This window comes from Otolemur garnettii, unplaced genomic scaffold, assembly GCF_000181295.1.
Source record: "Otolemur garnettii isolate 467f Iridium unplaced genomic scaffold, OtoGar3 scaffold00156, whole genome shotgun sequence".
In the NCBI taxonomy this organism is placed as follows: Eukaryota; Metazoa; Chordata; class Mammalia; order Primates; family Galagidae; genus Otolemur; species Otolemur garnettii.
The window spans coordinates 2,369,790-2,382,074 of NW_003852551.1; the positions used below are offsets into that span (position 1 = coordinate 2,369,790).

Below are 12,285 nucleotides of genomic sequence, written 5' to 3' on the forward strand. Positions count from 1 at the left end.
AAATAAACCATTCACATTAAAAAAAAAAAAAAAAAAGAAAGAAAACATGAGGTCAAGGGCAGTGCCTGTGGCTCAAGGAGTAGGGCATCAGCCCCATATACCTGAGGTGGTGGGTTCAAACCTGGCCCTGTCCAAAAACTGCAACAACAACAACAAAAAAAAAAAAAGAAAGAAAGAAAGAAAGAAAAGAAGACATGAGGTCAGGAGAGGTGCTGACACTCATAATCCTAGCACTCTGGGAGGCTGAGACAGAGGGATTGCTTGAACTCAAGCGTTCAAGACCAGCCTGAGCAAGAAAGAGACTCCGTCTCTACTAAAAAAATACAATAGCTACGCATGGTGGCTTATACCTGTAATCCCAGCACTTGGGAGGTTGACGCAGGTGGAGGTGGATTGCCTAAGACCAGCCCGAGCAAGAGCTAGACCTTGTCTCAAAAAAAAAAAAAAAAAAGCTGGGTGTTGTGGTGGGTACCTGTAGTCCCAAGTACTTGGAAAGCTGAAGCATGAGAATCACTTAAACTCAGGAGTTTGAGATTGCTATGAGCTATGATGCCGTGGCCTTCTAGCAGGGGTGACAAAGTGAGACTCAGTCTCAAAAAAATAAAAATACAGTAAAATTAAATTAAATTAAAAAACTAGCTGGGCGTAGTAGCACATGCCTATAGTCCCAGCTATGTGGGAGGCTGAGGCAAAAGGATTGCTTGAGCCTAAGAGTTTGAGGTTGCTATGAGCTATGATGACACCATGGTACTCTAGCCAGGGTGATAGAGTGAAACATTGTCTTAAAATAAATAAATAAATAAAAATCAAAAACATGTAACAAAACTAAATTGGTTGGGTGCAGTGGCTCATGCCTGAAATCCCAGCGCTTTGGGAGGCCAAGATGGGAGGATCACTTGAGCCCAGAGTTTGAGACCAGCCTGGGCAACATAACAAGACCCCTAAGATTAGCCTGGGACTGTGGTGCACAAGTGTAGTTTCAGCTATTCAATAGGCTAAGGCAGGAGGATTGCTTGACCCTAGGTCTTTGAGGCTACAGTGAGCCATGATCACGCCACTGTACTCCAGCCTGGGTGACAGAAGGAAAACCTGTTTCCAAAATAAAACTGTTGGCTCATGAAACTAGAAAGTCCAGAAAAGAACCTGCAGATTCCCAAAAGCCCTTTCTCCCTTCCCTCCCTCAGGGCTAGCTCTTCAGTAAGTTTAAACTTCTCTAGACTAAAAGAGCCGTTCACTTCAAGCCATTTAGTCCCCTCACAATATCCCAGGGACTGGCTTCCAGCTTGGAATAGAAGAGAAATCACAGAGAACAAAATGAATTAATACATCAAAATAGAATCTTGCCAGACAAGTAACAAAAGCCAACAGGACCAGCTAAAGGAAAAGTGTCTCAGAGAGGCCAAGAGCAGGCTGCAGCCAGGTTCTCCAAAGACTGGAACTTGAACTAGGAATGTAGCAGGAATCAGGGGGCCACCTCTCTCTCCTCTCAGTCTTGCTCTCCCAATCCTGCACCTGCTCTCTCCCTCTGTCCTCACCTACCTCTCAGCCCACAGACAGAAGATGGTCCTCACCTCTCAAGCTTTATGTCATATCCTTTGAGGCTCAGTTCCTAATTCCTAGGAAAGAGATACTGAGTGGGTCAGCTAAGGCCAGGGATCAGGGTCCCACAGGGCAAATGTGCTATGGTATGTGCCTCCTGTGTAAGGGAGACTTTGTGGGTTGCACTAATATCCCAACAGTATCTCTTCCCCCTGTATTAGAATTAGAACCCCCTCCCATGGCATCATCCCTCCCCTGGCTCTTGTCCTCCTACAGAACTGTCCAGGGAATCTGTGAGCCTGCATTGCCTGCCACAGAAAATTGAGGTGCTCCTGAGCAACTGCTTTCTGGAGACTCATCACTGGATCCTGGCTAAAGGTGCCTTCTCAGGATGCTCCAGTGTCAGCAGGATAGACCAGGGGCTCCGTGTCCAGGTTTTCACACTGAAGAAGAAGGAGGGTACCTGTGGACTCCACCTTTCTGTAAGCAAGCTGGGAGGAGCTGCCTGGTGGGGGAATCTGTAGGTAGGGGCAGGAGCTGGGAAAGGAGTGATTGGTCATGACTTTGTTTGTTTGTTTGTTTCATTTTTTTTTGAGACAGAGTCTCACTATGTCACCCTTTGGTAGGGTGCTATGGTGTCACAGTTCGCAGCAACCTCAAACCCTTGGGCTTAAATGGTTCTCTTGTTTCAGCCTCCCAAGAAACTGGGACTATAGGTGCCCGCCACAATGCCTGGCTGTTTTTTTGTTGTAGTAGTCATTGTTGTTTAGCAGCCCTAGGCCAGGTTGAACCCACCGGCCCCAGTGTATGTGGCCACTGTCCTAACCACTGAGCTACAGGCGCTGAGCCATCATGACTTTATTTCTATCAGACTGAGAAAGTCTCTGATCAGTAGTCATGTCTCAGCTATCAGTCCAGTCTTTTTTTTTTTTTTTTTTTTGAGACAGAGTCTCACTTTGTGGCCCTCAGTAGAGTGCTGTGGTGTCACATCTCACAGCAACCTCAAACTCTTGGGCTCAAGCGATTCTCTTGCCTCACCCACTCAGGTAGCTGGCACTACAGGCACCCACCACAATGCCCGGCTACTTTTAGAGATGAGGTCTCACTCTGGTTCAGGCTGGTCTTCAGCCTGTGAGCTCAGGCAATCCACCTGCCTTGGCCTCCCAGAGAGCTAGGATTATAGATGTGAGCCACCGCACCTGGCCCATTCAGTCCAGTCTTTGAAGGAAAAAACCATACTGTTCACCTTCAGACTGGGCATACCCTTGTCGGTGGTACCATGTTTGATGGATTGGGATATTGATTTCCAAACTGTTGTCAGGCACTTTGAATAGTAATAACCACAACCATAAGCAATATTTATTAATTTCTTACCCTGTGCCATTTCTATAGTTCAAATATTTTTATACACATTATTTCATTAGATCTTTTTCTTGTTCTTTCTTTCTTTCTTTTTTTTTTTTTTTTTTTTTGAGACAGATTCTCACCATGTTGCCCTTGGTAAAGTACAGTGGTGTCACAGCTCACAGAAACCTCAAACTCTTGGACTTAAGTGATTCTCTTGCCTCAGCCTTCTAAGTAGCTGGGCCTATAGGTGCCCACCACAATGTCCAGCTATATTTCATTAAATGATAATCCTGTGAGGTTCCCATTTTACAGATGAGCAAATAATGTAAGGCTCAGAGAAGTTGAGAGATTTTCTCAAGTTGCATAGCTATTAACAGATTGTATGTGCTTGTTAACTGCCTCCTCCTTTCTATAGAAAGGGTCTTACACAAAAGCTAAATATAAAAATATTATAAATACTTAAAAGTAGAGCAGTTCTGACCGATGTGGGGGGAGAGTGCCCTGCTGAGAAGCCTCCCCCTAACACATAAGCTGGCTTCCACGGCCCTTCAAGGAGGCTCTGGGGCTTACCAAGCACAGTTTGAAAGCCAAAGTTTAGGGTGGTGCCTGTGGCTCAGTGGGTAGGGTGCTGGCCCCATATACGGAGGGTGGCAGGTTCAAACCTGGCCCCTGCCAAACTGCAACAAAAAAACAGCTGGACATAGTGGCGGGCACCTGTCATCCCAGCTACACAGGAGGCTGAGGCAAGAGAATCACCGAAGCCCAGGAGTTGGAGGTTGCTGTAAGCTGTGTGATGCCATGGCACTCTACAGAGGGCGATAGAGTGAAACTCTGTCTCTACCAAAAAACTCCAAAAACAAAAAACAAAAACAAAGTTTGTCCAATAGAGATAATTTAGTTCCTCCCAATTGTCTGCTATTATCGCTTGTTCTGCTACCCAGGGATTTATGAGGTCTCTGACTAAGGTTATGGAATAGTTTTGACAATTTCAGTATGGGACGGTGATATCCATAATTAAGCACCATAGAACTCTCTGTTAATGTTCTTTTTGATCAAGTGCTTTATTTATAGCAATAAATCATTTTTTAAAAACTATATAAACAATAGGGCGGCACCTGTGGCTCAGTGGGTAGGGTGCCAGCCCCATATACTGAGGGTGGTGGGTTCCAGCCCAGCCCTGGCCAAACAGCAACAAAAAAGTAGCCTGGCGTTATGGCAGGCACTTGTAGTCCCAGCTACTCGGAAGGCTGAGGCAAGACAATTACCTAAGCCCAGGAATTGGAGGTTGCTGTGAGCTGTGATGCCATAGCACTCTACCGAGGGCGATAAAGTGAGACTCTGTCTCAAAAAAAAAACAAACAAAACAAAAAACCCCCAAAACTGTATAAATAATAAAACACCAAAAATATAGCTAAATCTTAAGATCAAGAGTAGGACTTGACATTTTTAGCAAGCCTCTAGTGATTTATTTATTTATTCCATGGGATTATAAAATGCACACTGAAATTTGAGAAACACTGGCATGGAAGTTAAGAATGTGCTTGACCCCTAGAATCAGAGAGATGTTGAATTCTGGCTCTGTTATTTGCTTTGGATAAGACTTTCAAACTTCTTAAGCCTTAGTTTGTGCCTCTGTAAAATGGGACTAATTACAGAACTCTGTAGAGAGTTGTGGTCAAGTCACAGTACCTGGCATACAGCCCAAACTCCGTAAACTTTAGTCATCACTTTCATTTAAATATAAAACTTGTATCCAGTGAGGATAGGAAGTGGTATTTCCCTTGGAGATCTGACGGTAATGGCAGCCTCCCCATCCTTTCTAGACCAACAACAGCCACGCCCTGTACTCTCTGGAGGTGCAGCTACTGCATGTTCTCCTTGGCTTTATCGAGACTACCTCCTCAAGGCTCAGCTTCAGCTGCGTGTATCCCCTGGTGGTGAATGTCAGCCAGACCCAGCCCTACCCGGTGGTCACCTTTCCGTGAGTTCTACCTTGTCAGCTGCTTCTCTGGCTGGGAGAGCCCTGGGAGCCTCCTGAGTTCTCCATCTCTAATCCAGGTGAAATCCAACACTCTCAGGAAGTTGGCCCCCTATGCCCACCCACCAGCCATAAGCACCTCTTAGATGGAAACTCGAAACATTAGTGGAAGAAAAAAGATGCTTCTATGGAGGAATGCATTATGGGATTGCTTATATAAATTACCATAGAGTAAGATGACTGGGGATCTATGAGGTGGTGTGTCACTTTTTAGGGGGACTGAGAGGAAGGATAACAGGTTTGCTCCTCCCCTCCCTTTATGCTCTATGGTTACCAGTGCTCAGTGACCTTGATAAGGTAGAAGGTGGGTGACTGGGGTTTTGTAGTGAGGGTCTTATTCTCGTCCCTCTTTAGATATAGCGTCATCCATGTTCCGGGCACTGGAGACACCATCATTATCCTGGGAATCTTCACAGACCCTCAGCTCTCAGCTCCTCTTGAGAACAGAACAGCTCCTCTTGGCAAGCCCCTCTTTGTGGTCCTCAGGGCCACAAGCAGTGATCCAGACCGATTTGCCCTGGTGGCCAATGAGGTCTTTGCCAGTACCAACATCTCCAGGATGGGTGCTGTTAAGGCCACCTACCACTTTGTGAATGAGAGGTAAGGATCTGTCAGACCCAATAACCTCCTGCCAGTGCCAGACCAGCCCCTTGACTGCAGCTTGTGCTGGGTTCTTTTGTACCCATAAGCACTTGGCACACAAACACTGGGAGAAAGTAAGTGTGGGGTGGATGTTTGTTGAACACTGTTTATCATTTCCATTTTGCAGGTGAGTAAATTAAGGTTCAGGGAGATTAAATCCTGCCCAAGAGTTCACAGCCAATAAATGATATTCATTTCCTTTATTTTTTCTTCGAATGATTAGTGAGAGCCTAAGATGATAAAACTAAACAACAAAAACAAATCAGAGTGCAATACTCTGTTATATATTGGACATGCATTGCATTTAACAGTTAATAATAGCTAACTACTGACAGCATTTACTCCGTACCAGGGACAGTTTGAATCACTTCACATATATAAACTCATTTGAGGCTCACAAAACACTCTATGAGATAGTTATACTATTTTCTTTTTTCTGTCTTTCTTTTTTTTCTTTTGAGGCAGAGTTTCAAGCTGTCACCCTGGGTAGAGTACTATGGTCACAGCTCACAGCAACCTCAAACTCTTGGGCTTAAGTGATTTTCCTGCCTCAGCCTCCCAAGTAGTTGGGACCACAGGCACCCACCTATGATGCCCGGCTGTTTTTGTTGTTTTTGTTGCAGTTGTCATTGTTGTTTTATTTGGCCCAGGCTGGGTTCAAACCCACCAGTATTGGTGCGTGTGGCCGGCGCCCTACCCACTGAGCATCATCCAGTTATACTATTTTCATTCCCATTTTATAGATGGAGAAATTGAGGCTCAGTTTACACAATTGGTAAATGGCAGACCTTACTAAATGTTGGGAACACAGAGATAGAAAATCTAAGTCCTAAGGTGGGGGGCCTCACACCTGTAATCCTAGCACTCTGGGAGGCCAAGGCAGGTGGATTGCCTTAGCTCATGGGTTTAGGACCAGCCTGAGCAAAAACGAGAACCTGTCTCTAAAAAGTAGCCGGACGTAGTGGCAGGTGCCTGTACTCTCAGCTACTTGGAAGGCTGAGGGAAGAGAATTGCTTGAGCCCTAGAGTTTGAGGTTGCTGTGAGCTGTGACACCACAGCGCTCTACCAAGGGTAACAAAGTGAGATTGTCTAAGAGAGAGAGAGAGAAACAAAGAAAGAAAGAGAAAATCTAAGTCCTTATTCTCAACAGTCTAGGGAAGGAGCTGGGTCTCAGGATTTCTAGATCCTATTTTATTTTACTTATTTACTTATGTATGTATTTATTTATTTGAGACAGAGTCTCACTTTGTCACTCACCCTCTGTAGAGTGCTGTGGTGTCATAACTCACAGCAACCTCAGATTCTTGGGCTCAAGCTTCTCTTGCCTTAACCTCCTGAGTAGCTGGGACTACAGGCACCTGTCACAGTGCCCAGCTATTTTTAGAAATGGGTGTCTCACTGTAGCTCAGGCCAGTATTGAACTCATGAGCTCAGGCAATCCACCCACCTGGGCCTCCCAGTGTGCTACGATTACAGGCGTAAGCCACTGCACCCAGCTCCTAGATCATATTTTAATAATAATTACAGGAAATCATTCATTACCTTATTTATTCCTCAAAATAACCCTATAAAGTATTATTTCCCAACTTTACAGATGAAAGAACTAGAGAGGGCTCAAAGAGTTTAGGTGACTTGACCAAGGACACATCAGGGGTCTGTTCATGCTCCAGAGTTCAGGTTCTGAAATACACCACTGTCAAACCTGTCTTTGCGTGTAATTTCTCCTTTGTCAGGAGGAAATAGAACCTAGTAATTAAGGGTATGGGCCTTCACTGAAGCCAGATCGCTACCTTCAGAACATTGGGCAACCTTCTCTGAGCCTCAGTTTCTTCATCTTTTTATTTATTTGTTTATTTTGAGACAGAATCTCAAGATGTCCCTGTGGGTAGAGTGCCATGGCATCACAGCTCACAGCAACCTACAACTCCTGGGCTCAAGCGAGTCTCCTGCCTCCGCCTCCCAAGTAGCTGGGACCACAGGCGCCCACCACTGGCTATTTTTGGTTGCAACCATCGTTGTTGTTTGGCGGCCGGGGTGGATTCAAACCCACCACCTTAGGTGTATGTGGCTGGCTCCTTGGCCACTTGAGCCACAGGCGCCGAGCCTTTTCATCTTTTTAAAAGGGGCAGAGGGCAGTTGTGTGTACCTCAGCCGGGAAGGACGAGTTGAGGTTGGCAACCCATCAAGGACAGTAACTATCATGGCTTCCAGTGCTTTGGCCAAACCTCAGATGCGTGGCCTCTTGGCCAGGCGCCTGCGGATTCATATTGTTGGAGCATTTGTTGTATCCCTGGGGGTTGCAGTTTTCTATAAGTTTGCTGTGGCTGAACCAAGAAAGAAGGCATATGCAGATTTCTACAGAAATTATGATTCTATGAAAGATTTTGAGGAGATGAGGAAGGCTGGTGTCTTTCAGAGCGTCAAATAATTTTGAAATACAAAGAATTTCTTTGGGCTGATTTACATAGACATCTGTCACTGACCTGTGTTCCTGAGCTATGAATATGAGTGATAAATAAACTATTATTAAATTCTTAAAAACATAAAAATAAAAATAAAAGGGGCGGGGGCGGGGGGCAGGGCTGGTGGCTCACGCCTGTAATCCCAGCACTGTGGGAGGCTGACAAGGGAGAATTGCTGGAGTTCCAGACTTGCCTGAGGGAGAGTGAGACCCTGACTCCTAAAAAACTGCAAAACCCCAGCCCTGCGCTGCGGTGAGTGCCTGTAATACCAGGGGCTTCCGGACATTGTGGCAGTGGGATGCCCATAGCCCGCGTCTGAAGTTGCAGTGAGCTTTGATGCTATTGTACTCCGCTCAGGGCATAGGGTGGGACTCTGTCTCAACAATAACTACAACAACAACAAAAAAAGGGGGAAGGGGCAAAAGTATTGTCTTCTTCACAGGATTGGTGTGATGAAATGAAATAATCCATGTAAAGTTCTCAGCAAGATATCCAGCATCTATTCATGTATGTAGGACAAGTAAAAAGGTGGAACTCATTGTCCATCTACACCGTCTGTCCCATGCCGGGGCTCCTAACCAGTCCAGACACTGCCTTTCCTTACAGTTGCCCAGTCAGCAACCGGCTGCTCCAGGGTCTGCGGGCCAACGGGGACTCTCTGGAGGTGACGCTGGCCTTCAACTTGTTCCGCTTCTTGACCAGCGATACACTTTACCTACATGGCCGCGTAACCCTGTGCGATAAGCGAGCGGGGCAACCTTGCCAACCGGTGAGCAGGCAACCTCGGGGACCCTGAAACAGCCAAGGCCCACCCCACCCAACCGTTTCCCAGTGGCGGGACTCGTGGCAACTTACGAGGCCTGGAAGCTGATTGGCCTATCCTGCCACGGGTGGGGCTTGCAGAAAGACTGGAGGGGCGGGATTTTGAAGACCTAAGCCTGCGGATTGGTGAATTCACTTGGGGGCGGGAAAGGAGGCGGGGACTATCTGGAGTCTGGTGCAAAGTCCCCTACCTGGCCAGCCTTGCTATACGTATGCCTGCGTCTTCCACAGACTTGTCCCAAGAACCCTCCTGGAAGGGAGCAAGCCTGGCAAATCCGAGCGTCAGAGAGCCTGGAGCGCGGCGACAGCTGGGTGGTATTCGGTCCCATCCGAATAAGCGGTAACTGGATCATTGTGGGGCCTCCCTCTTCTTCCAGAGCCTCCCGCTGATGTGCTAAGATTTCCACTCAGTTAACTGAGCCCCCTTCTATCTTTATGATCTCATGCTCCTCACTAAATGCAGATTTCCTCCCCGAAGCCATATCCTTCTTGGTTCTTTCTGCGCTCTAGAGTTTTCCTGCCCTCCCTACATCCTGTTCTCATTCATTAAACTTCGAGTCTGAGCCATTCTCTCCTTTTCTATCACACCAGATCTTTCTTCTCCCCAACTATCCCTTGTGCTGGTCTTTTTTGGGTAAATCTTCTTTGCTAGTCTAGAACAGTCACTCTCTTCTTTCTATTCCATAGTAGTCCTCCAAAGCTCTACACCTCTCTGGAAAGCCTATCTTCTCAGTAAATCCATTCTCTTTAGAGGTAGCGAGTCCATCTTCACATCTTTCTGAGGTCAAAAATGGGACTGGGCCCTTTGCCTAATCTTGATGAAATGATGAGAGATCGCTGGCCTTGTCCTCTCAGGATGGCACCTTGAGCTCAATTTTTCTTCCTATGTGATTTCAGAGTCTAATGCCTCCAGCAGCAGAAGCTCAGCAGGTTGGTACAAAGGGATTGCTATGATGAAGGTCTGAGGTTTACACGAGGGTATAAGAGTGCACACTGGGTCCTGGCATGTACTAGTCTTAGATTCTGTTTCTACTGAACTTTTGTGACCTGGGAGAAGTCAGTCTCTCTGAGTCTCAGCTTCTTAAGTCTCAGCAGTATAGCAGCTGTCATTGTGAGGCTATTGGATTATGAATTATCCCTTATCAAAACCTAAGACTACCCAGAAATTACTGAAAATCAAGATACAGGGCCAAGCAAGTATAAGTGAAGGGCCTTGAGTGGGTCCCACACTAAACTAGAGAGTGCCTTTCATCACTGTTATCCTTATCCTACCCACCCCCAATCTAACTGGCACACAGTCCCAAAAAAGCTTTGTTGAAAGAATAAATGAATGGATTACTAAATAATCTCCCAAAGTGAACTATCTAAGCCTAAAAAGTTTCCCAGGCTTTCAAAGCCACATAATCTTGTTTTGTAATCATTTCTTTCTTTCTGCAGGAACCTGGATAGCCGTGTTTCTCCTGATGTTGATAGGCTGGATACTGGGCTAAGATCTTGCCCTCAACTCTAGTCCTTGGCCTCTAGTTTACTTGCCTGAAGCAAGAGTGGAGTGGAAGAATATTTAGGGAGAGGCAAGTAATCTGTCCTCTTGGCAGGGACCAGAGAGGTTGGGGGTGAAAAGGGGACTGTGTGGCCCAACTATTGTTGGTATGGAGTGTGACTGCTGAATATTTGGCTGTGTTTCCTCATCCCACCTTCTTTTCTCATCTCTGAAACTCTTCAGAGGAATGTTGGGTTGCTCAATATGGTGGGAGATGCAGAGGGTATGGTCAATAAACAGCAGGGAATTCTACTTTGTCTGGCTCCTTTCTGTGTAAACTGACCATAAGGACTCAGTGTTCCAGGTCTCAGGATTGAAGGATTGGGGTAAGAAATGGTATGAGAAATCACTTTACTTTCTATGGTTCACAGTTTCCCCATGCATGAAATGAAAGAGTTTGATCATGTGATTCCTACTTCAACATGGGGACACTATGAGTCTCATTCCAAGAAAAGTTCCTGGGCCCTGGCCAGCAGGCCCTAAGTCTCCTTTCTTTTTTCTATAAGATGGGGAAGAACTATTCAATTTCAGAATGAGAGTAAATGTATCCACATAATATCATCCAAACCTTCCTTCTGTCCTTTAATATTTCTGACCTCATTAGTTCACTCTTTCTAATAGACAATGGATAAAGGCAGCAACATTTATGCTATCATATGTTCGTTAAAAAACAAGTCAGGGCCAGGTGGCTCAAACCTGTAATTTTGAGCACTCTGGGAGGTAGAGGTGGGAGGATCCCTTGAGCTCAGGAGTTCAAAACCAGCCTGCACAAGAGACCCTATCTCTACTAAAAAAAAAAATAGAAAAACATGTGGTGGCACATGCCTGTAGTTTCAGCTACTCAGGAGGCTGAGGCAAGAGGATCATATGAGCCCAAGTGAAGTTCCTGTGAGCTAGGCTGACACCATGGCACTTTAGCCTGGGCAACAGGATGAGACTGTGTCTCAAAAAATAAATAAATAGGCTCAGTGCCTGTGGCTCAAGTGGCTAAGGCGCCAGCCACATACACCTAAGGTGGCGGGTTCAAATCCAGCCCGGGTCCGCCAAACAACAATGATGGCTGCAACCAAAAAATAACCGGGCATTGTGGCGGGCGCCTGTGGGCCCAGCTACTTGGGAGGCTGAGGCAGGAGACTCACTTGAGCCCAGGAGTTGGAGGTTGCTGTGAGCTGTAATGCCACAGCACTCTACCAAGGGGGATAGCTTGGGGCTCTGTCTCCAATAAATAAATAAATAAAACAGGTTGGAATCTATTACGTACCTGTTACTATGTTAGCCCCTGGTGGATTGATTCAACAGCATACAAGAGACAGACTTTGATCTTACAGAGAGGACAACTGAGTGCAGGGAATATGGTATTGTGGTCTAGGAAGCAGAATGAGCTTTATAAGTTGGCAGAGGTGGCATTTACCAGTGAGGTGGAATTTCACAAAGTTACAAGAAGGCCTTGCTCCTTTCCTTTGTTGCTTTGTTTTTGAAATACTGTTTTGTTTTTTTATTGATATCCATGACCATTTTACAAATTAATTTCCTGGGAATAAATGTTGCCACAAGCAACATAATAAAAGTTAAATTTAACAGTCTTTTTTTTTTCTGTCCATTCTAGTGTGTCCTAAAAATGTAACCATCTTAACATTTCATTTGCTGACATTTTATAGTTCTTTAATGCTTTAACAGCTCCTGAAAAAAATTAAGTCAAATGACTAACCCATATTATTTTTTCATGTATATCAAAGTCACACATCTATTAAATCAGCATATAATTAATTACATTTCATTGAAAATTCAAATCAACTTTATAGGTCTGGAGTAGACTGATTAAACAACACTGCTAGCAAAAGCGTTAACCCTTGCCTTTAAAGGAGGTGGGGGCAATATGTGGGTGTATATATATA

General features: G+C 45.4%; 2 protein-coding genes and 1 long non-coding RNA gene across 3 annotated transcripts in view; all 3 read left to right on the forward strand.

Moving 5' to 3' along the window:
* CATSPER4 (cation channel sperm associated 4) overlaps positions 1 to 5,528 on the forward strand; it is a 27,665-nt gene extending 22,137 nt beyond the window's left edge. Inside the window, exons 10-12 of the mRNA XM_023519101.1 lie at positions 1,857 to 2,021; positions 4,710 to 4,867; positions 5,279 to 5,528. Of these exons, the coding sequence (XP_023374869.1) occupies positions 1,857 to 2,021; positions 4,710 to 4,867; positions 5,279 to 5,528 (573 nt within the window). The remainder of the gene's footprint in view (positions 1 to 1,856; positions 2,022 to 4,709; positions 4,868 to 5,278) is intronic.
* A 2,238-nt stretch (positions 5,529 to 7,766) lies between these two features.
* On the forward strand, positions 7,767 to 7,994 carry LOC111728416 (cytochrome c oxidase subunit 6C-like). Its single transcript, XM_023519119.1, has one exon. It carries the CDS (start codon positions 7,767 to 7,769, stop codon positions 7,992 to 7,994), a length of 228 nt encoding a protein of 75 aa, XP_023374887.1.
* Positions 7,995 to 9,063: 1,069 nt separating this feature from the next.
* Positions 9,064 to 10,618, forward strand: LOC100962825. The gene is made up of 3 exons (XR_001161688.2): positions 9,064 to 9,190; positions 9,748 to 9,780; positions 10,288 to 10,618. It is a non-coding gene; the product is annotated as an uncharacterized LOC100962825 (long non-coding RNA).
* Positions 10,619 to 12,285: the final 1,667 nt, after the last annotated feature.